The 25,055-nt window shown below is 39.2% G+C and overlaps 1 protein-coding gene across 1 annotated transcript; it reads right to left on the bottom strand.

Annotated features, from left to right (window-relative positions):
• Positions 1-100: 100 nt before the first annotated feature.
• Positions 101-22,259, bottom strand: itpkcb (inositol-trisphosphate 3-kinase Cb). Its single transcript, XM_026927476.3, has 7 exons — positions 20,982-22,259; positions 9,894-9,993; positions 7,825-8,038; positions 7,013-7,217; positions 5,777-5,878; positions 5,500-5,571; positions 101-3,302 (listed from the first exon to the last, which is right to left on the bottom strand). The coding sequence occupies exons 1-7, from the start codon at positions 22,179-22,181 to the stop codon at positions 3,081-3,083; spliced, it is 2,115 nt and encodes a 704-aa protein (XP_026783277.3). The 5' UTR covers positions 22,182-22,259; the 3' UTR covers positions 101-3,080.
• Positions 22,260-25,055: the final 2,796 nt, after the last annotated feature.

Below are 25,055 nucleotides of genomic sequence, written 5' to 3'. Positions count from 1 at the left end.
AAAAAAAACGGCTCTTAGAACTGCTTACACAACTAACCCTATAACTGAATGATAAGAAGAATGCTCAGTGAACTAATATTCTAATGCAATGATGAGTAAGTTCTTGTAACAGTCATAATTCCAGTTTATTGTATTGGTATTAAAGGTAAAGGAAATGCAGACGCAAACATTTGAAAAAAGACTGGAGTCTATTAACATTTCATCATTTCTACGGGAAAGTGATGGTTTGCACTTGCACTGAATTTCAAGGAATGTATGAATGATTGCACTTGAATGTGTAACACTATCATGGAATGCTGAGTGACAAACATAGGCAAATCATACAGAACACTTCTGGAGTAACTGTGGCTTTTCGTTTGTACACGATCGTACATTCAGATAAAGCAGCACCTATACCATTTTGCTGCTTACCCAAAGTCAGGTCAATCGATCAACAAAGTTGGTCTGGCCATTTTTTCCTTCTTGTATGTAGTTTGCAGATGCTAAGCCTGTTTACAAAGTAGTTTTTAGTAACAACTGTGAAAAGTCATAAAAGGTTTGTGCGAACTGCTGTCTTCTTGCCCTCAAAACAGCAAACCAGACCCATTAACTCACTCGATAGTGTGATCAACCTGCAGTGCTGCTGATCTTTAGAAAGAAAAAAAAAAGATCTGAAACTCTTAAAAATATCCCAACATACGTGAATTTTCAAACACTTACAATCTACTTCCTAATTAAATCTCTGATGTAACCCCAAAGACCAGAGATGTGAAATTCTTCGAGCCACAAGGTGAATAAAATGCCTTGGAGTAAAATTTAAGAGGAGAATCAATTCTGAAACAACAACAAAAACAACAAGGAACTATTTTAGCCAAAAGAGTGCAAACGTACTCAGTTTGTGTTATTGTCATTTCTACTGCTTTATGAAAGATACTTAACATAATTTATGACAAGAGCTATACTAAGCTTCAAAGTACATTAAGAGAGGAAAACACTGACAAATACAGCCGACTGAATAATTGTTAATAAACTGCAAAATCCCTTAAGCAATTTAACAACGAAAGCACCATATTCTGAGTGAGTGCCTGCTAGAGTATCTCAGATAAGCTGTCGATCTGAGTCTTTCAGTGTAAGACCTTTAAAACATGCCTTAAAGGTGCAGTTTGTTAATTATAAAGCGTGTCTAGACATGTACCAAATCCTGTAATTACAGGAAAAATAGAGACAAATTCTGTGATAAATATTGTTATGCAATAAATCTCGCTAGTTTTTGCATTTTAGTTATCTGATTACAGTTTTCTGGCCCAGAAATAGGCCTAACCCCAACTGAAAAGGAGCTGCTCAGCTCTGATGGTTTTTTTCCCTTAAAAGGCAATTCAACAAAGAGGGTGTGATTGTTTACAGAAAGGAGGATTTATCAGTGTTTCACTGTTATTTCAATTTGCATCATACGTAGTAAACAGCTTTAAAAATTACAAACCGCTCCCTTAAAGTGAACTTTATCAAAATATCCCAAACGACCATGTACTGATCTGGCAGAAAATCATGCCCAGAAATCAACATGTTCCAGCTTCAAAGAAAATCAAGTTTTCTTTCCACGGAAAGAAACATTTCCAGTTGACACGTTTAAACACAACACTGAGATGAGTTGAAATTTGGCACGATACAGTATGAGCACAGGTGTTTATGTAAAAGCACACAGGTTGAGCAACATGCTCTTTCTCAATATTATTCTTGGATCGTAATGTGTAGACCCTTGTAACACAATGTGCTTGACACAATGCATTTCACCGATTTGAGAGGTTTGGAATATTCTCCCAAAAATTATTTGCTGGCTCACATTTGATTTCAGAATGTACCTTTTAGTTGGGGACAAAAAAAAAAAAAAAAAAAAAATAAGGTCAAAATATTCAACCAAACATTCCAGTTAACATCATATGATGGTTTAAAAAAAAAAAAAAAAGACAAAGGCTAAACTACTGGACAGTGGGAGAACTACAGCAGATACAGAAAACATACAATACTACAATCAGTGTTTACATAGAATATAGCATGCAGTGCCTCAGGAAGTGACTAATCTGTGTTCTTGGCTCCACTTATTTAATGTGTGTTCTGATATTGTTTAACAGGACACACAAGACCTTGTTCTCTGGCTCCAAAATTATTTATTTGGTATAGATCCAGTTTTTGGAATACTTTACGGGGGGGAAAATATCTATCAAAATGCACCAGCAGCTTTCCAAACTTTCTTCCGTTTCAGTCCCATGAGATTTGAGCCCAGAAAACCAGCTGCCTGACTGAATTCTACGGCTTTCAGAGCACCGCTGTAATACAAAACTCAGAAGTACTTCGAACCCATGATTTACACGTGCACTTAAGGGAAAATTTCATGGGAATGTTTTATGGAATGCCTAATATGGTTTTCAGTAATCACACCTGAAATACACTCATTAAAACCTTCAAACCAAAAGCATCCTGCAGGACATGTCACGTTAGAGAGTTAAATCTTTCCAACAATGCTGTATGTCATTAGCTCCTGTGTTAAAAAACATTAAGGATTCAGTATTTAGCAACTTTTAAAATTTAAACCTGATTAAAGGGTGAATACAAAAGGTGCCATCAATTAAATCACGGCTGAAGAGGCAGTAAAAACATGAAGCACAGGGAAAAAAAAGGTGCTTTTAAGAATAAAATTAAATTAGTCTATTTACACTACTATAAAAATATTAATAGAGGATGCACAGATGGATATGTTTCCAGTGTTCTAGTGTTATCTGTATTTTCAGTACGTTAAAAAAAAGTCTCAAAATCTCAAGTTCTTTGTCCCATAAATGTACAAACCCGCTTAAAAAAAAAAAAAAAAAAAAAAGACAAGTCTGTTCTTTTGGTCCAAGAGTGTATGGACTTTGCATACATGGTGTCTGCATCCTGCTGCGTGACTGCTCATCAGTCTGCTAAGGCACTCCGACATTTCTTCTCCTTCTTTTCATGTGCTTTCTGTTCGTTTCTTCTTTCTTTCTCTAAGCACGAAGCCATTAGCAACAGCTATCTGGTCCTAATGTGTCCTCTGTCCCTGCTCCACTGTGCAGCGAGCACTTCCGTCACGGCTCGGGATACGATTTGTCCTGAATCATGGAGCTCAGGATCTCGATTAGGTTGTCCAGGCCCCACAGGTATCCGTCCTCGCGGTTGCCCTCATTCCATGGAGTGCGATGGTCCAGGCTCTGGTGTGGAGGAAGAGGCACCGTCTTTCCGAAGTCGATCATCCACACTCGCGCCAGGCCGGAAGTGTCGTGGACAAAGAGCAAAGAACTGCCTACCACCTGCAGAAATAAACAACCATCTCTGATTAGCTGACAATATCAGCCATTTACAGTCAATACATTGTTTTGTTCACTATTAATATCCTAACATACCCTTTGTTACCTCTGAAATCGAATAAGATCTGTCATTGGTATACATTTGTCCTAAGTTAAGGCAAACTTTTCAGGTGTATATAAAATGTGTAGTGGTATAGGGATATACATCAGGAAAAAAAAAAAGAAAACAAATGATTGCCAAAATCGGATTTTCCTGCCTAACATACTCTGACACCTCAACTTTAAGAAAATAAATAAATTTCACCAAAATGATGTGAAAATGTTTTTATTTACTCCTTAATCTTGTCTATGCTATCTTCCTCACATCACTTTTTTTTTTTTTTTTTTTTTTTTTTTTTAAGTTGTTGGATAGATACATGCCTTGTCGAAACAGACATAAGCCTAATCAATTCAGTTTCTAATCAGATACCGGCTGTGAAAATATCAGTAATGCGATGGCAAAATGCAATCTTTAATCATGCTTTTCTCCCTTTTTACTTTTATGGGAAACCAGATTTTAAAATGCTATAACTTTACCTCTGATTGATGCACATGCATCAAACATTTTAGTTCAGGGAAGTGGTTTTCAGAGCTATATACAGTCTAAAAATGAGGACAATGACTGACTGGAACCTACGCTCACTACCAAACTGTTTATTCTATATTATAATATTATTATTATATTATTTCCATTATCCGCTATCACATCAACTTTTTAACTTTTCCACTTTCGAGGAGCATACAAACCTTTTTGCGATATTTAGATCATTCTTTATCTTTATTTTTATTTTAATTTCCATTCAGGTTTTATGTAAAAATTGTAAATTTGCATAAGAAACAGGTGGATGGAAAAATTACCAATGATAAAAGTAAAAGAGAAGTTATTTGATATATAAATTGTGTGTTTAGGTGTGTAGGTGTGTGTGAGTGGGCATGTTTTTATACCTTGGGGGACCAAATGTCCCAACAAGGATAAGTATATCTGACATTTTACACATTTGGCTGGTCCTCATGAGGAAAACTGCTTATGCTATTACAAAAACTGCAAACTACAAAACAGCAAACAACAACAACAACAACAACAACAACAAACCCACTAAAAGAGCCAAAAGGTTTCCATTTGGTTACTGAGGTTAAGGTTTGGGTTAGACGTAGATGTAGCATCACATTAATTAGCTACATTTGTATATGTATTTGAGTTCTGGTGTTCTAGCCACACACACTGCTAACAGGTAACAGGTGCATAAGATCAAAACACACAGCCAGGTAATCTCCATAGACAAACAACAACGGCTCCTAGATACAGATCCTCTATGGACCAGCAACAACAGCTCCTAGATGCTTCCAATAAGCAGTAGACCATGCAAACTTACAGAAGAGGGCCGCCGAGTGCTGCACTATGTGGTGTGTAAAAATGGCCTATCCTGTGTTGCATCACTCACTACAGCGTTCTAACATGCCTCTGGAAGCAACATCAGCACAAGAACTGTGTGCCAGGAGCTTCATGAAATGGGTTATAATGGCTGAGCAGCTGCATATGAGCCTAAGATCACTATACATAATGACAAGCGTGGGCTGGAGTGGTGTAAACCACGCCATTACTGGACTCTGGCGCAGGGGAAACATGTTCTCTGGAGTGATGAATCACTCTCCACTATCTGGCAGTCTGATGGATGAATCTGGGTTTGGTGGATGCCGGGAGAACACCACCTACCGCAATGCCAACAGTAAAGTTTGGTAGAGGAGGAATAATGGTCTGGGGCTGTTTTTCAGGGCTTGAGCTAGGACCCTTAGTTCCAGTAAAGGGTAATGTTAATGCTACAGCATACAAAGACATTTTCGACAATTGTATTCGACAGTTTGGGGAAGACCCTTTCCTGTTTCCCTGTGAAAAAAGTGAGGTCCATGAAGATATGGCTTGATAAGTCTGGTGTGGAGGAACTCCAATGGCCTGTGCAGAACCCTATAATAATAATAATAATTAATGCCCATGGTTTTGGAATGGGATGTCCAACAAGCTTGTGTAGGTGTGACGGTCAGGTGTCCAAATACTTTTGGCCATATAGTGTATGTCAAAGGAAGCTCCTTATCAGTATAGTAAGACCAGTGTGTGTGTGTGTGTGTGTGTGTGTGTGTGTGTGTGTGTGTGACTACAACTCACCTCGTGTGTTCGGAAGAACTCAGATGTCTCCAGCGCCCCTCGCAGTTCCTCTAGCCTCAGGAAATAACTCCTCTGCCATTGCAGAACAGAAAACATCAGATAAATAAAACTTCGAACTTCTCAGATTTAAACTCAGAGCTTTGGTATGGACATTCGACTTAATACATTTGACAAAATCATCAACTTGCATGGGGTTAATCTCATAGATTGTAAGCTCAACTATCCGAGGGGATATGATATTCAGCCTTTTTCTACCATCTGACTGAAGCAGACATACCAGGATCTGTGTGTTTCCATCCACAAAGTCCTCCAAGGCTTTCATAACCTGCTCTCTGTGCTTAGTCCTTTTAAAGTTGGTATTGCATGTGCCATCTGCTTTCTGCACAAAAGAGAGAGAGCGAGAGAGATTGAAACTAGGTTAGACAGTTTTACATGCATTGTTGTCTGTGCTGGAAAATGAGATCATTAGATCACACTGACCACAAACGCAGAGCGACAGCCAACAGCACATAATGGTCATTTGCAAATGTACCATCAGCTACTTTCCCTTTAGAGACTACTGCACAGATGCATTCATAAGTATCTAGAGCAAGGGAATAATTTGCCTACTACACTTGCACTATTTATGTCACATTTCTAGTTCCTTCTTTGACTCCAAAAAGAGATCTTAAACAAATCAACAAGATATTTTTAGTTTAATAGTTTACAGTAGTGAATTCAGTAATTAAGTGTCAAATTTTCAATACTGATTGGTCAGAAGGTGTGGATTAATTTTCTGCAAAAGCACTTCTGACAGTAGCTCTGACTGCAAGACAAATCACAGGTTTATATTAATGCACTACTTTTAATACATGATTATTTCTATAGTAACGGCTCATTCACATGTGCTTGTAAGGTGGATTCTCAACATGAACACATTAAAAATGTGTCATATGCTGATATGGTGAAGTTTTCTGTTAAGAGGTGTTTATTTAGGACTTTGGAAGTAGTCTCCAGTGTCAGCGCTTTGTAACAGTCAGAGGTAAAGTTGCAACTTCCACCAAGACAGAGGGCTTTTATGTTTTCTCACTAAAATCACAAGATGCATTTTTTGTCTTATTAAATTCAAGAGAAAAAAAAAAAAGAGGCTTGTGATGGAAAGACTGTTAACAGCTGATGTCATTAAGTGAGAAAAGGAACTAACTTTTGTGAATGTTCCACAACATGAAACATGTCTGTACATGGAAAAAAACAGATCCCAAACAAATGAAGTTAAATTTTAAAGCAATTAAAGCCTCAGTCACCACTGCCAAAGCCATAAAAATGTTTCTCAAGGTATGATATAATGAAAGACTTTCACTTCTACTTAATAGACATGGCAGCTGAAAATGGTCCAGTGAAAACAGTGAAAAACTGATCAACACTTTCCCAACACATACACAAACAAAAGCACCTGAACAGACATGCATAGCCTAAACTCTAGCCGTGAAAGGTGAAAGGTCAACTCAAACTGTGTGTGTGTGTTAAAACCCACCTTGATGCCCTCGATACGGAAGCCGAGTGTAGCTGTGGAGCTGAGAGTTTCTCTCCACTGCATGTAGCGCGGTTTCAGAACAGCTTGCTGAGCCTTTTCTTCTGCGCTCGGGGCGTCCGGGTCCACCGCCACCATCTTCTCATACATGTCCTTCCTTAACTTGGGCCTCTCACGAGCTTTCACCAGTTCCTCTTCCAAATACGTTCTAGGTATGAGACAGAGAGAGGAAAATAACACATTACGTATTGATGACACTGACGTATTAGAAGGCTTTTTGACTGAATAATAATAGTTGATGTGGTGAAGTTTTCTGTGAGATGTTTATTTAGTATTTTGGAAGGAGTCTCAAGAGTCAGTGCTTTGTAAGAATCAGAGGTAATGCTGTAAAACTAAGCCTTCTGGCATGAGAACGTGTTCAGGACAGAAGTCCTTACCACTTTTTGGTAGTTGCATTTTTTTTCTTTTATGAACTTAAAGAGAGAGGGAAAAAAAAAGAAGGCTGGTGAACGAAAGACTATTTATATCTGCTTTAATGTAAGTGATAACAGGAACTAACTTGTCTCACAGACGTTCCACGACATTAAATGTAATGCTGGAAAACAGTCAACTTCAGAGTGGTAGCAGTAACTTCATTGTATGTTAATGCTGCATCACACCATCCCAGTCATTGATTATTTTTCTATAACAGCAGCCCTTCGTGTTTTATTCCTCACTTAATGAATTCTCTTATTGCGCTTTTTATGTGGTTCTGTAATAAAATAAAAGAAATTCCAAATGGACTGGCAGCGTACTTTGATTGTCTTTCTTCTCACCTGCTGCCCATCTTGCAGTCCATGATGGATGGAGAGTTGAAGTCAGCCAGCAGGTCGTCCATCAGGTTGTAGTCCTGATTGTCTTGCCGCACGATGCCGTAGTAGCCTGGCACGTACGGCCTGAGTGAGTCAGACATCAGCTTCTGCAGGCACTGCTGCTCACATGCACAGTACTTCTTCAACAGCCTACCATATTCCCCTGCCTGAAAATTACCTACACAACACACACACACACACACACAAACACACAATAATGACACTGAGGGAGACGTAGACTGTACTGCAGCAAGCATCTAACACAGTGGAGTTTCCCTGGATAAGACATGTGCATGGGGTCGATTTTTTAAATCCCACATCCGCTTGCACCTTCGCAAAGAGTGTAGCAAAAACCACATCCCATACTTTTACCAATGTCACATCTGAAGATAGTTACGTATAAGGTTTTCGGCAGTTTATTTTCCACAGATGTAGCTGTCTTGCCTAATGCATCTGAGGAAGTTCATCCTCTTGCGCACACACTAATCATCAACGCAATCATATTAGTTAAAAAAGACACATTACACAATCGCAGAGATGGGCAGTCAGTGTACTAAAGCTCGTAGGAGGTGTATTTTTTTTTTTTTATAAATAAAAACCAAATTTAAGAAGTGACAGAATGATAAGAATGTGGTAAGTAACTGGTATATAATAGGCAAGTGTGGTAATTACACGTATTTTCCTGTACATACCAAACTATTACCAGTAGTTCTTTCTATAGTAGTAACTAAGTTACAAGTACACAAAGAAACCCTTTTGAAATATAACAAAATAGGAAAACGTATTTTGTAAAAGAAAACATATTTTGTGCACAGTAATTAAACATTGACTATTCAAACCTAACCAGACAATAACTACAGGTACATTTCCTCCTAACTCCTTTGCAACACAGTGGAAATGGGATTGTAAAATAAAACACATTTTGTACATGGTAAGTAAACAGTAACTATTTTCTTGAAATTTCTCATAATAATATCACCAAGTTCTATGTACCAGTTACTATGCACTTGAATAGCCAATAAAGTGCTATTTGGTATGTGCCGGAAAATACTTGTAATTACCACATTCTTACCTATTACATACTAGTTACTTCCCACAAATTTCATTATTAAGTACTAAGTACTCATCACATTCTTACTCATTACATACTAGTTACTTCCTGCACCGTAATATTTTTCTCTCTTATTCTCAAACTGTTTCAACTACAGAACCCCCTGTTCAATGATCTAAATTACTAGATGATATCTGGTTTGATTTAAATTACATTTCCTACATATTTGTCTTGAAATAGCAGTGTTTTTTTTTGAGTTTCAGCTTTTCAGCTGAGTTTCATTTTTCTTTTTAGCAGGACTGAACATATTACAACACTGGCAGCACTAATTATAATATAGAACACAATTTAAAGTCAATTAACTTTTTTATTTTATAAATGGACTAGCATCTATCTATCTATCTATCTATCTATCTATCTATCTATCTATCTATCTATCTATCTTCATTCATATTAAATATTTTTTAGCTAGAATTCCCTGCTTTACTTAATTCATTATTACTATTTTATCTTAATTACTTAATTACTTATTATGGCTTTTATGGTGACTTCATTATTCATTTTAGAAGTATTTATTCTTACAATTTCTATTGCTTTTTTATGAAATGGGCTGTATAGATACAATTTGTTAAGAAGTTGTTTATTATTATTATCTTAAAAGTCATGATTTTCCTTTTCTGTTACTCCTTGTAGTACCTTCACATATACCTCTAACTAATCAGCTAATTAAAAATGAACCAATCCTTAACCTTAATCCTAAAACCAATAGAGAAAAAAAAAGTTATTTAATTTAACCAGAGAGAAGATCATTTTAGTGCAAGGGATTTTATACTACATTAACTGAAGTTCTTATGTATGTGGTTTGCTGATATGAAGTGGCACTGCTTATGGCTTATCTGGAAGGTGAAGTGTAGAAGATAAGGGAGATGGTTGAGGAAAACCGAGAGAGAGTCAGAGAGAGGACATGGTGGTGAGGTCTTACCTGCGTGGCCAGCTAACTGCACCCACGGGTAGTGCTTCTTATAGGACACCACAAAGGGTGTGATATGCACCATGCTTTTTAACTTCCTCCATGATCTTGGCTGAAAAAAAACAAACAGAAATACATAAATGTATGAGGATTTTTCTGTCCTGCAGGAAGCAGCTGCTACAGTGATGGAACATGGCACAGGTCTGTATTTATCTGAGTGAAAGGATGCTGATGTACACAAGCGCTCTCACAGTAAACACTCTCGCAGCTGGAGCTCTTACTGTTATACACATCACTACTGTGTGTCTGATCAAACATTGACCAGCCAGTGTGGGTTTCTGTACACAGCACAGCCCCCGTAAGTTGTTTTCCCAGGGCTGGGAACAAAAGGGTCTGTACTCGCACTCAGGGAGGAGGGGAGACTTTATCTGCGACATGACGACAAAAGAGAAAAAGGTGCGACACATTTCAGGACACCGAGGTATCGATTACAGGCAAATGATTACTTCAGGCCAGGATTGCGTGTGAGGAAAGAACAACCGCTGTTTGCGTTTGTGTGTGTTTACAAAAGCTGAATGAAGGAAATGAATGCGGTCTGATGTTCAGGTTTTAAGTAGCACAGCTCATTTTAAAACCTCTGAACAAAATCATCAAATTCAAATGTGCCTTAGTGGCCCAACCAGTTCACTTGAATTGCAACACAAAGGCCACAAGGATTGAGTGCAAATACAAGCGTAAAGAGATTACAGGCCTTCCTCAATTTTATGAAGAAATTCACTGTCCTTCGCACAGTTTGCGTCACAAACACACAAACGACTGAGCAATCATACCAACGTTTAACCCATGAAGTTCACATATGAAGGGCTGAAGCGTTTCTTAAATTTTTTTTTTTTTTTTTAAACACACACTCTATTACTTTATTTTAGGCTTCTACACACATACACACAGACAGACATAGATACACACATACATATATGCAGATACACACATGCAGGCCACATGGATGCACACTCACATACACACAAACACCCATATACTTACACACACGCAGACACAATTTATCTACAAATAAAACAAATAATTCCAAGATGGAAATATGAAATGTGCACACAAACTGCATCCTGCAACATGCCAACAATCCAAAACATAAGTTAAAATCAGCTAAAAATATATAAAACACATAAATATATAAGTTAGGAAGATTATGGTTGAATAATATAACAGAGAGCATTCAAAATCTGTAATAAAGGCACAAGGGAATATTATTATTAATAGAGAATATTTAGATCACTTCCAGAAAAGGAAAATCAAACTTCTTCACTTTTAATATCCTAACATGCACTATGTGCCATTTTTTTTTGTTACAGAAAATGAAGAAACATCTGTGAAAGCAAACCCACAACGTCTTGTTGCTATAAATTCAGTGTATGTGATGTATTGCATTGAACTGGACAGATTTAACAAAACACTGCAACTCTTATGTACACACAATCCTCCAAGTATATTAATATATACAAATTATTATACTATTAAGAACAATAGATCAAACCCACAGCAACACACTGCTCCTACGCACACTGCACACTTGCAGAGCCTCTCCCACCTATTGTATGTGGGCATAATAAAACCTCACACACACACACCCCCCTACACAAAAACACGCAAATCTTACATAAAAACAATGATGTGCTCATGGACACACCTACACACTTCTGAAATCTTCCACATGCTGGTCTGATTTTTCCTTTTCACACACACCACTTGCTCCTATACAACTTCTCTTGCATAACACACACACACACACACACACACACACACTTTATATATATTTTATATATACACACTATTTTATAACAAACTATTTTAGTAACAGTGATTAAGAGATGTTTGAATTGCAGGGCTTGTATATTCTTTTTCTCCCTTATTTAACCTCTTGTGTTTGACCCATGTCATGCTAATCTAATCACTACTCATTCTGATTGTTCCTCCTGTTTTACAAGACAAAAAAAATACACTTATGGCAATCAATTAATTGCTAAATAAATAATAAAACACCTGGAAGTGTGCTGCTATCGGAAAATAAATCAGTGACGGGGAGGGGAGACCCGACGCAAAGCAGATTTACTGCAACACCCCCGAAGTTGATGATATTCCAACAATAGCACGTCCCGAATCCTCTTATACCACAGCAGTTTGAACAATTCCAACTTTTCATTTATTAAAGAACGACATGTCATACTTTTTGTCCATTTATAGTTATGTTTATAGTTATGTTGTGGAACTTCTGTGAAAAAATGAAGTTCCTCTTATCACTTACGTTATAGCAGCTAAAACAGTCGCTAACCACAACAAGAGATAGTCCCTTGTTCTATCTCAAGTCAATAAGATAAAACACACACACACACACACACACACACACACACACCCCTTGCCATGTTGCAAACAAACCACAAAGCGCAATTTCCTCTCTCCTGAAGACTCTGCCATGGTGGAAAACGTAAAGTTACTTCTTTATCTCGGACTGTGATGAAGCACGGACAGTGGAGACTCATTCACACCAAAAATGTACATTTTGGAGTAATAAATTCGATATAATAAATAATAAATTTGAACAAATATCTCCTTACATAAAACATCACTCAAAATATCAACAATTATATGTTTGTTAAATAACAGAGTCTTAGATTATGGACCATCTGCCATTCAAGTCCCTGTGAATAAGCTGTTACTATAGAAACAATAATGCACTCGGACAAATGGATTAATATGAACGTGTAATTTGTCTCGTAGCCGGTACTACTGTCAGAGCTGCTGTTACAGAAAATTAACCAACACCTTCTGAACAATCAGGATCAAGAATTCAACAGCGCTGTGGTATAATTTCCTTTAAACTATGCTCCTTCCTGACACATACCACCCACCAACAGCTACTTATAGACAAACACACGCATGCATACATGCATACATATCTTTTTCTGTCTTAATCACCAGCTTTTATCATAACTGAATGACGAGTCTTCTCACGTTGACGGCCGTCTTACTAGATGTTCCACTCCACAGGTCAAAGTTGCTATGAATAACAGCCATTCCAAAAAAAAAACAGGAAGATTTGTGCCTGAGGGCTGGAATCCTGAATGAACTCAAGTGGCCACACAGCTAACATGCGTACACAAACTTATAGCACTAAACCTGGCAGGCTTTTCACAGAAAATCCGCCTGGCTCACTCAATTCCAGGTCCGGCTGCATTTAATGCAGTACTGCACTTTACTGCAATACACACATCTTTTAAACCCTTATTTAAAAGGGCTGATTTTCAATCCCTTATAAAGTGCTGATGATGAAGCTTGCTCAATCCAGAGGAGTGGAATGAAAAGATCAAATATCAAAAATATTAAAAATCCGATATCTTATCACGATTCCTGATATGACCTGTGAAAATCTGAGTTCAACTGTACTTTTATTTAACAAATTATTTAACACTGAAAAGGAGAAAAAACAAGGAATTCTGTAAAAATGAACATTTTACAATTTCAAAGATTCAGCACAAATGTATCATTAAATAAGCTGTTTTCAGACATTTGTTGTTTTAAAAAAAAAAAAAAAAAAAAAAAAAAATCTGATATCTGCCAATGATTACAATTATTTTATTTATTAATGAACAGCATATCACTTTTTATTGGTTTATAGTTTCATCTAATGTTGCAGAACAAAAAAAGTTCAGCATGTTAGAGAATGTGCTGTTAAAGAAAATGATCAACATTCTTAATTAGTTAACCTTGTTAGTTAACCTATCCTTGTGAGGACCTACAACTGACCTAATTGTTAATAAAGTTAATTAATGCTAAACCTAAACCTAACCTGAAAGCGCCCATGAAATAGCCTCTAAGTCATGATTTGATTCTGTATATTGATTTATTTCCTTCTGAACCAGGAAGTCTGAAGAAGAACTGCTTGACTGACTTACAAAACAGCAATCAGTGATTGAGATCCGTCACTCTACCGAGTCTAAACCCACCTAACAGGATCTCAGCTACGAGACTCTGACTTACTGTTAATGATGACAAGGCCATGGCGGAGTTTAAACAAGGAATCAGGTTCTTTCTGTCTGAGGAAGTGGCATATTTCAGCAGTGAAGAGCCTCACATTGGTAAACCTCCTCTGAGAAGTGGCTGTCACACAACCACGACCTGGTACAAATCCCATCCTCTTTAAACACAAACAGACCAACGATTCCATGCTTACTGCTAACAAGCTACTACTGTAACGCAAGACTGCTTTTGAGGGAAGGACACGTCTGATTCTAATGATTCTCTCTCACACACTCTCTCGCACACACACAGTGTCTCACTCTCTCTCTCTCTCTCTCTCTCTCACACACACACACACACACACACACACACACACACACACACACACACACTCTCTCGCACACTCTCTCGCACACTCTCTCGCACACTCTCTCGCACACTCTCTCGCACACTCTCTCGCACACTCTCTCGCACACTCACAGTGTCTCTCTCTCTCTCTCTCTCTCTCTCTCTCTCACACACACACAGTGTCTCACTCTCACACACACACACAGTGTCTCACTCTCACACACACACAGTGTCTCACTCTCACACACACACAGTGTCTCACTCTCTCTCTCTCTCTCACACACACACACAGTGTCTCACTCTCTCTCACACACACAGTGTCTCACTCTCTCTCACACACACAGTGTCTCACTCTCTCTCACACACACAGTGTCTCACTCTCTCTCACACACACACACAGTGTCTCACTCTCTCTCACACACAGTGTCTCACTCTCTCTCACACACACACAGTGTCTCACTCTCTCTCACACACACACAGTGTCTCACTCTCTCTCACACACACACAGTGTCTCACTCTCTCTCACACACACAGTGTCTCACTCTCTCTCACCCACACACACAGTGTCTCACTCTCTCTCACACTCACACACACACTCACACACACACACTCACACACACACACACACACACACACACACACACAGTCACACACACAGTCACACACAGTGTCTCACTCTCTCTCACACTCACACACACACACTCACACACACACACACACACACACACAGTCACACACACAGTGTCTCTCACACACACCATCACTGTTAAAAGAGTGATCTCTAGTTTGCTGAACAGATGGAATAATATTTTAGCTGCTGAAATTTCTTTAGGCGTGCAGTCAGATTCGTCCCCACCCACTGCCAAATCCTTGCATGCTTACTTGCTCTACCTTTTTTCCACTCCTCCCACTCTCTACCCCCATCCTCCCCACACCCGAACGTACTTTTTGTCTTTTAAATTCCTAAAACATGTACAGTTCAGAGGAGGCAAACCTTCCATATACTGCATTCATCTTCTGAGAGAGAGTGAGTGAGCGAGAGCGGAAGAGATCATCCTATTCCACCACTTGCTTTTGTAAGATTTCCTCTACTGTAACTGTTGGAGGAATGAGATAGAGGTTTAACCCTAGTTGAATTACAGTGCCTAAAAGCTTGATAATATCTGAAACCACATCACACGCTCACGTTCTCCTGCATCAAAGTGTGTGTGTGTGTGTGTGTGAGCATGCGCCAGAAAGGGGGGAAAAAAGTGAGCAGAAAGCAGAAATACATACAACATGAGCAGAACTTTCCCCTCCTTCTGCATAGTTTTTTCTATCAAAACAACTGAAGGAGTGGAAAATGCGAGGAGACAGAAATTAATAATATGGGGTAGGGCATGGGGAATTTTGGAGACACACTCTTAACAATTAAAGAGAAAATAAAAGAGAAAGAGAGAAGGGAAAAAAAAAAGAAGTCGCACCATATATGGCTTCAGAGAAGGCAAGCGACAAAAGGAACCTCCCACAATTCAATTTTCCATGACACACTCTTTGACTAAAGGGCTGCGATGCCATCAGCGTGTGTAAGCAAGTCTGCAGCTGTCAGTAGCTGATATACGAAAGACTGGTCAGGTCGGTCTACATCTCACACTGTCAACACAGAGCAGTCTCCAAACCACTAAACAGGCCAGAGGGTAATTATCTCATAATGATGTACTGAAGACACACAATGCTTGACAGGACAGCTTCCTAGCCCGTGTGTGTGTGTGTGTGTGTAAGAGAGTACGTATGTGTGTTTTTCAAAAGATGCCTTCCTGTACTCGCACCACATGCTACGTCCTTGTGCTGCAGCTACACCACACCACAAACAAAGAGAAAAAACACAAACTGGTGTCTTGGCAAAATTCTGCAAATGTATGTAGTACTAAAACTACTCCAGAGTTCACAGACAGCATCTCATCAGGGTTATACAGCCACAAAAAAAAACAAAAAAAACAAACAAAAAAAAAAAACTATATATATATCTAATAACACATTACTGTTTTTACTGCTTAGCAACAGGGTCAATACTCACATTAGATCTGAGCGATATTGCAAAATACAAGTTTTATTCAAGGACTAAAACACAGTGGGATGTTACTGTTTCAGGAAGTTGATTATTTTCCTATAACAGCACTCCCTGTTGTGTTTTATTCCTTTTGTACCACAGCAATTCTAATTGCTGATTACAACTTAAAACGATTATAATTTTTTAATTTATAAAAGAATGACACATTGTACTGTTTTATCCAATTATACTTATATTTAAATGTTGGGTAACATTCACAAAACAAACTAGTTCCTGTTATCCTTTTTATAGCTGTTATAATGCAATTTGTTTCCTCACCTGCCTCTCTTTTTTCTCTCTTCAAGTTAATAAGACAAAAAAAGATGAAGCTTGTCATATTACCAAGAAACATGCTATATCTGCAAACTTAAAGGAACAGCTTTATCTCTGACTGCTACAAAACACTGACACTGGAGACTCCTTCCAAAAATGCTAAATAAACTTCACTTTAAAAAACGAAAAAAACAAAAAACAAACAAAAAAAAAAAAAACTCTGTTTAGGTTGAGCATCCACCATAAAATCCCCTCTGTAAATAGTTACTATAGAAGCACTAACGTATTACACTCATTAATATAAAGCTGTGATTTGCTACCATTAGAGCTACTGTTATATAAACTTAATCAACATCTTCCGACCAATCAGAATCAAGAATTTAACAGGGCTAGTATAGTATAGTTTACGTTAATCTGACCATTTAATTGCAAAAGAGCAATTCAAGCTTTGCAATAGAATAAAATTACTTTCAGATAAAAAAAATGTGGCAGCGTCTCAAAAAAAAAAAAAAAAAAAAAAAAAAAGAAATTGGTGCCTGGAGCCTCTGCACTATATTAAATTTTTTAGCCTAGTTAAGTGGCACGAATCGAATTTTGATTATAAATGTAACAAAGATCTGATTCCCAGCACTAAAATCTGTTCTGGTGAAATCACTTTTAAGCCACACTCGAGTGTGGTTCGAGATCTATTACATTCCTGATGCATATAGCCATGGGATTGTAATGAAAGGTTCCAGGAAGTAGCAAAAGCCATGTATCTGGTGACGAGCTGTCAGACAACCTCCGCGGCAAATCCACGGAGTAACGAAGACTGGTGGTTCTAGTTTGTGCATTTTATTGCTACATCTATGATGGATCGTCTTGAATGCATGACATGATTTGTTATTGTTCCTGGCATGCAGATCAGGCACGTCACCGAGTTACTGATGACGGGAACGGTATGTGATTACGGCTGCTTTGCATACTGAAGAAAAATATGAGATCGTGCAGGAACAGGAATGTGAACAGCCAGGCCAGACAGAGGTCAGACCTGGTGTGTTGCAGCAGTGTACATACATTTAAAAGTTAATCAAATGTGAACATGATCTTACCTTTTAAATGATATTTTTCCCAGATCGACATTATGCTCAAACATGTTGCACGTTTTTCACAGGTGTCTGTGCAGGGGTCATTTATTTGTATTTAATTTCTAAATGAAAAACGGGAAAACAAAGAATCTGCTTTTTGTTTCATTTCTGTTTTTCTTGGCAAGCACTAAAACGGAGTTAATTCAAAAGAAAAGAAATGAATTCAATTTTTCATAAATCTTTTTTAAAGAAAATAAAATGCTAACTTGTTTTTAGTGCCAAAATCTGAAATAATGAAAAATAAAGCAAAGGAGAAAAATGAGAGCTTTTTGGAATATATGTGGTTTTAAAGTGGAACATCTCGTTTGCCTATACATATGTTTTTTTCCTTTTCATTTCAAAACAGACAAACAAGAAAAACAAACGAATAAACACAGACAAACACAGACCCAGAGCCTATTCTGGTCCAGCTGTGTATCTTCTGCTTTACTAAACTGCAGCTGCTAGAGACGGAGCTACAACACACCGCTACATCTCTCCATTACAATGTTTGTTCTGCACTCCCTCCTCTGCGAACACAGCCCAACAATGGCTATGCACTTGTCTCTAAATGTGTTGCATAATATTCATCTTTACGCAGAAGAGCAGTTTCATTTGCATTTTCTTCTGCTGAGTTTTAGGAAATTTGATTACAGAAAAAAAATCCAGCCACTGACTCACACAGAAACAGTTAATAACCTCAGACAGACACACACTCAGCCCATAAACCATTTCAGATCCTGATCCAGGCCTTCCTGTATCTTAAGGAAATACGACATGAAGCGATTTCTGAATTATTGGCTAATTAAATAAATTAGTGCAATAAAGAAATCGTGTCAGCACAATTCTGGACACGTCACTTTGAATTACAGTGCTGTGGTCATGTCATTTTATGACATTGTAAATCTTCAACACCACCATTTATGACCTTACAGAATGCACTGCAATACACCACCCTCGATCAACAACCACCTGTCAATCAAATCAGATCACCAACATCAGGTCAAAGTCATTCCAACCTAGAGGAACAGTATGAAATATTCCTTTCACAGTTAAATCTGTAACTTGTATGTGCCATGAAATAAAGTTCATGTGAAGTGGCGACAGATACAGAAAACACAGCAGTGTGTTCATAGTGAAGAGATAGCCAGGAAACAGCTACGATTACACTCCTCGCACTGTAAACACTTCACACCCACGCCCGGCCCTGCATGCTATCTCTGTTTGGGAGAGACTAATCCCTGACCTTTGACCCCAAAACGGCTGAACTGCATAGTCATAAAGACAGCTTGTAATTCCCAAAGAGTTCCTTCTTTATCATGCCTTCTGAACTCCTGCCTGTAAATGTCGTATTTCTCAAGAGTCAGCTGACATTTTCCCATTTGTCACTCGGCCCAGAACTTCTAAATGTTCCAAGAGTCAACGGTTTGGCGTTTAGGCCATGAGTCACTCATAATTAAGGCTGAATGTAGAATTCTATTTCCATTTCAAGATCATCCAGTGACAAAACTGTGCACTGCAGTTCTCTGTGTATTAGGGATGTAACTGAATACGAAAAAGATTTTTCACAATCTTACTGAGCTCCACAACAAAACCTTACTTCTACGATATATGCTTTCATTTACAGAGTCACTGCTCCATTACAGTTCATGTGGAGTTCATGTGGAGCACTTGCTGTGCACAGAGAAGCCCATCTCTGCTGGGGTCACCAAAAAAAAAATTAGCTTAATCTAATCTTAATCCAGTTCACTCCATCGCATTAGACAGATCACTTTCCAGAAAGGTCCACAGGATGTCTGGTTGAGACCAATAATGAACTCGAGTGATGTAGCTGAGGTCGAGGAACTGCAGAAAAGCAGAACCCATTTCCGGTTCAAATCCGAGTACGGATACTGATATTTGGAGCATTAAACAGATACAGACTGTGACACCTCTACTATATATAACCGTTTAAGTTCTCTAAAAGGCGTTACCTTGAACAGTGCAATGCTTGGCTGGAAACATTTACCACAGAAAGGTATTTCTAGGAAAATGACAAACTTCTCTTTCGAAGCAGCTGTATATGACCTGACAGCTTAGACAGTCATAACAAAGCCTCACAGTTTCTGTATGCACACAAGTGGGAAGCGCAAGGCCAATGAATCCCAGATCGTCTCTCCCATTTGCCCACGAAACAGCTAACTGAAGTCTGCTGTGTGTCATTATGCTAATGATTGTTATGCTGTGAATCAGCCTGTGTGTGTTGTCAGGAATCCTGCATTGGCTAATCAACTCCTCAGTCTGTGACAGACTCTGAGAGATTAGTGTTTGTGTGTGTGTGTGTGTGTGTGTGTGTGTGTGTGCTGATGAGCGTGACTGTAGGCCTGCAAGTGGGAGTGCCATGTGATGATGGAGGGATGACACACGCTATATAAACAATGTATTCTGATATAACTTCCGTATGTTGTGACATCTTAAAAAGTTTGTTAAATCCTTGATGTGACATGGGTAAATATCAACATGCGTTATTTTGGCTTCACCTTCAGTAACGACTTGATCCTGGTTAAGGTTGCGAAGGATTCAGAGCCTATCTTGGGAATACTGAGGTGGTAATACACCCTGGATGGGAGCTCAGTTTATCTAGGGCACCATGCACACACGCGTGCAGGGGGAATTTAGCATCCTCAATCCACCTACCAGCATGTTTCTAGGAGGTGGGGGGAAACCGGAGAACCCAGATGAAACCCAAGCAGACAGTGGAGCTCAGGATTGAACTCCTGGAGCTGTGAGGCAGCAGTGCTACCAGTGCACCACAGCACTGCCCGAATACACACACTGATCATGTAAAATGCTGTCATTTATTCCTTCTTTCCTTCCAATCAAGTGTATTATGGAAACAGAAAAAAAAAACACTCTTGAGGAACATCTGAGATTAGTGAAGATACTCAAAGTTGATATCATAGTTACAATTATCAGTGAATCAAGGACCGTGTTCAGAAGGTAAGGGTACCACCCCAGCAACAAGGGAAGTACAGTTTAGAACCCCACTTTTTATTTATTTATGTATTATTATTATTATTATTATTATTATTAATCTGAGAGTGTATTGCAGCTTTGATGTAAATACAGCAACTGCGGTAATCTCTAGCCATTCGGTTTGCACCAAATCTATAGAATTAGGTGGTGAAATTAGGTTACTGTGCGCTTATTTTCCCCCTCGATTCATCTGATGGTCAGCAGCATGGCAGTAATTACAGACGGAAAAGGCACACTCACCCGGGACAGCTCTTCCGGACTGCCGAACGGGACGCACGTGCTCGGGGACAGGCCGCCGGGCTCGACGTCACTCCCGGTTATGTCATCCTCTGACTCCTCGAAGGAGGACGCGGACGAGAGTCCAGCCGAGGACGAGCTGGAGAGTTTGCGGAGGGAAACGCGGGGGACGGGGGAGCCTCCGCAGCCGCTGTCCGAGTACGGAGACTCATGGCCGGGCTGCACGTCCAGAGATAAAGCGCCGAAGTTCAGAGGGAACTCGGCGACCTCCACGTCCTCGGCTTGGCTGGGGCTCGGATCGTGGGTCACAATAAGTCTCGGGATGGTCCCGGGGAAACTGTGGTACTCCATTAAACCCGGGCCATGGACGCATTCCTCTTCAGGAGAGATGGGGGTGTTGTCTTGGTCCTTGGTTCTGTGCGTAAAGTCAGGGCGCGTCTGGTCCGGTGAACAGGGTTCGACAGATGGCGGAGTTTTGGTCATGTATGAAGGAACGAGCAGTCTGTTCGCTACGTACGAGTTCGTGCAGGAGTGAATCTGGGGCTCTGGAGCCGTTTGGTTTTCCTCCTTAAAGGAGCCAGAACGTATCGGTGTGAACAGCCTCAGGGCTGCTGCGCCATCGAAAGCAATCGCGCTCAGATTGAGGTCTCTTTCTCGGGGTTCCTCCATGCTCCGCGCTGAGCTGCTCCACTCATGGCTCTTCTTCTCCTTCTCCTCCTCCGCAGCTGCTCGGTCTCCGCATTGTGAATCGGGAAGATCAGCCCACTCGAGCACACCGACGCCGCTGAAGCCCGCATCGATGGCTGCACTTGTTTCCTCTCCCGAACCTCCTTCAAACTTACCGACGGAATGCACGCGAGCCCGTGCGTCACCGCGAGCAGTCGTGCGGGCGGCGGTTCGATCCGTTCCTGAGTCTCTTCCACCGTCGCGCGACTTCCTCTCCCCGTCTATCTCTCCGCGCGCCTCCAACACATCCCCTTCTACTCCAAACGCGTGACGCCGGTACGATTCGAGGCTCGGTAGCTGCTTATTTTTCATCGGATTGTTGTCCGGACGGTAGCTCCTGCTTTCCAAACAGGCAATTCCGCAAACTCGGAATGTTCTCCCCGTCGCTCGAGCAGCGTTTCCGTCCGCTTTGACTGAAGGCGCTGTCGAGTATGACAACGCGCACAGAGATTGACCCATCCTGCGTGCCGTACACATCGATCAGCCAGTGTCTTTAACTTTGTCCGGATACAAAATGGCTTCCTTGTAGCCACATAGTGCACTAAGTAGGGTGTATGTGCCAACCACTGTTACGTAACCAGAATAGTGCTCATATATAGGAAGTGGGAGACATTTGTGTCTCAGCCATTGTTGCCACGCCCACTTTCCTTCTTCCAGCTCTTTTTTTTGTCCTTTTCTTTCTTTTTTCTTTGGGATTTCTTACACAATTTATCACGCAAATAGTCGGGCACTTGTTTTTCATGTAATTTCCTGTATGACGAAATCTTTAGGTCTGGTAATGTTTATTTACTTGTTCATTTTTATTTGTTAGGGGTTACCATTAATAATGATTTGTACATTCTGTAACTTTATTTGTTTATTTGTCCTTCTTAAATTCCCAAATAATTTTATTCTACACTCCTGGGGAAAAAAAAAAAAAAAGAAGAAATCCCCAAATGGCAAATCATTAAAAAGCTTTTAATGATCTTAACAACAAATCACTGGTCAGGAAATTAACAAGAATTAAATAAATAGATAAAGGAAGTTAGTATGAGATAGCTCTACCCTTTGATTTCTTTAAATGTTTAAGGCTTGTGGGTCTAGATGAGAACATGAGGTGTGGCAGAGAACCAAATAATGACTAATCCAGGAATAAGGACTAAAAAATCCAGGAAGATATTTTTTTAGAACATCTTGTACACTCAGACATGTGTTAGTTTAAATTTTACATCAAACATTTTAATCATTATCATGATTTTACCTTTGTGTACAAGAAGACTATATAAGTGAATTTCCCTGTTTCTAGTTTTTCCCCAAACAGCTCACTGCGAATATAAACAGTTCACTGCAGGAAAATAAACCAGTAAATGGAGACACAGGAGCTCTCAGGAGTGCATTTGTTTCATTCTTGCTCATTTCCTGACTAATGATTTGCTGTTAAGACCATTAAAAGCTTCATATTTTGCCATTTTGGGCTTTTTTTGTTTGTTTTACACAGGAGTGTATATTGTTGGATAAGGCTATAACCCAAGTGTGTACATGTGTATTGAGTGTACATGTTAAATATCGACCCATTCTTCACAGCTGGACTTTAACCAATAAACATGAGAGCCTTGATCAGAGTGTAGCTAATAAACTTGATCAATCTCCCTGATAGTTTGTGAATACTATCCACAAATCCTGGGGTGATATCAGTATCCAGTCACTGAGCTTCTCATTCAGTCTGGAGTTTTGTCTCCCCCTTGTGTAGTAAATTGTATGTTGTACGATGCATAGCAACAACAACAACAACAACAACAACAACAACACACACATCACACACTCACACTAGTGACACACAAAGATCACTTTAATATAACTCCTGTATCTGTGTCTGATACAATTAGTTAATTTGTTTATTAGTTAATTTGATATCTGTGTATCAAATTAAGTAATTATGTGTTACTTTTTACACAACGAGTGTATTAAAACAAATATGCTGTGTACTTTTGTCCAAAATGCACCACAACAAGCTGAATCTCTTTAAATATTGTCTCCACACACAACAAATCTGAAAAGTTAGTATTTCTTGAAAAACTGAACAATTCTCAAAGAGCAAATGTTTGGGGTGGCATTACACCATGCCCGTCCTTGACAGCATTAAAGACATTGTGTTTTATTCCGCTCATACCCCAGCAATTTGCCCATGATTACAATTCTGAACACTTTTATTTAATGGATGTCACCAGGGTGCAGAGTTTCCAGGTTTTATTCTGCACCTCTATCTGCACTACAGTGTGCACTGACGAAAGTTAAGGAATGTGAGAAAAGAACAGTTTGTGCTGAGGAATGTGTCTAAACCACAGTGGTGACGGAAGCCAAGCTCAATTTCTCCCTGAGCTGAATGTTTTCTAACAGACATGTTTAATCATGCAGAACATCCAGAGCAACAGAAACGAAGCACACGGCTAGATCATCTAATGTGGGAATGAGAACTGAGACTTTCTCATTTATCAAGGAGTTGAATAACAAACAGTAATTTCATTTTTTCTGCATTACTTTCACACACACAAACACACACACATGCACGCACACACACAACGCACACACAATGCAATATAGTACAATACAATACAAAACAGTTCAATAATCTATAAAGCTGTTTGCTGAAGAAAAAAAAACTGGCACAGTGTCTAAGTGGATGATAGATAAACAAAATCTGATGTGATCTCATCACGCTTGTAATGCATTACAAGATATTCAGATATAGAGATTCCTATAGTGCTGTGATACATACAGGTGACATAACTCTGCTTCTTATTAAATCTAGAAACACAATTCCTGTTAATAAATTGACCATGATCCTATGCTTTCTCATTCACTCACTCTCACATTGAGTGACAGCTTTATGCTGATCAGGGTGGATCCAGAGCCTGTCCCAGGAACACTGGCATGAGGCGGAAATACAACCTTGATGGGATGCTAGTCCATTATATGGCACCATACACACACATTCACACCTTGGGGCAAATTATCTTCGCCAATCCACCTACTGCCATGTTTTTGGGAGGAAACCCACACAGACATGGAGCACACACATAGAACCGCCACACAGGCACTAACCTGAGCTAAGGATCAAACCAGGAAGCCTGGAGCTGTGAGGCAGCTACCCTACCCTCTGTGCCACCCTTCTGTGTTTTCTTTTTCAGAAAATTAGAACTTTGTAAAGTTTGCTAGTTTTATATAGGAGTAAACTTAACTAATAATCTACCTAAGTAATAAATGAACTCAGTAATAATAATAATAATAATAATAATAATAATAATAATCCCTCAATTTGTGATATATTAAAGGTTTTATTAAGACTACTAAATGTGATTAATAATACAGAAT

The sequence above is a fragment of the Pangasianodon hypophthalmus genome, chromosome 6, assembly GCF_027358585.1.
Source record: "Pangasianodon hypophthalmus isolate fPanHyp1 chromosome 6, fPanHyp1.pri, whole genome shotgun sequence".
In the NCBI taxonomy this organism is placed as follows: Eukaryota; Metazoa; Chordata; class Actinopteri; order Siluriformes; family Pangasiidae; genus Pangasianodon; species Pangasianodon hypophthalmus.
Note: the sequence above shows the minus strand (reverse complement) of the source record. Positions and strands in the feature narration are given on the sequence as shown.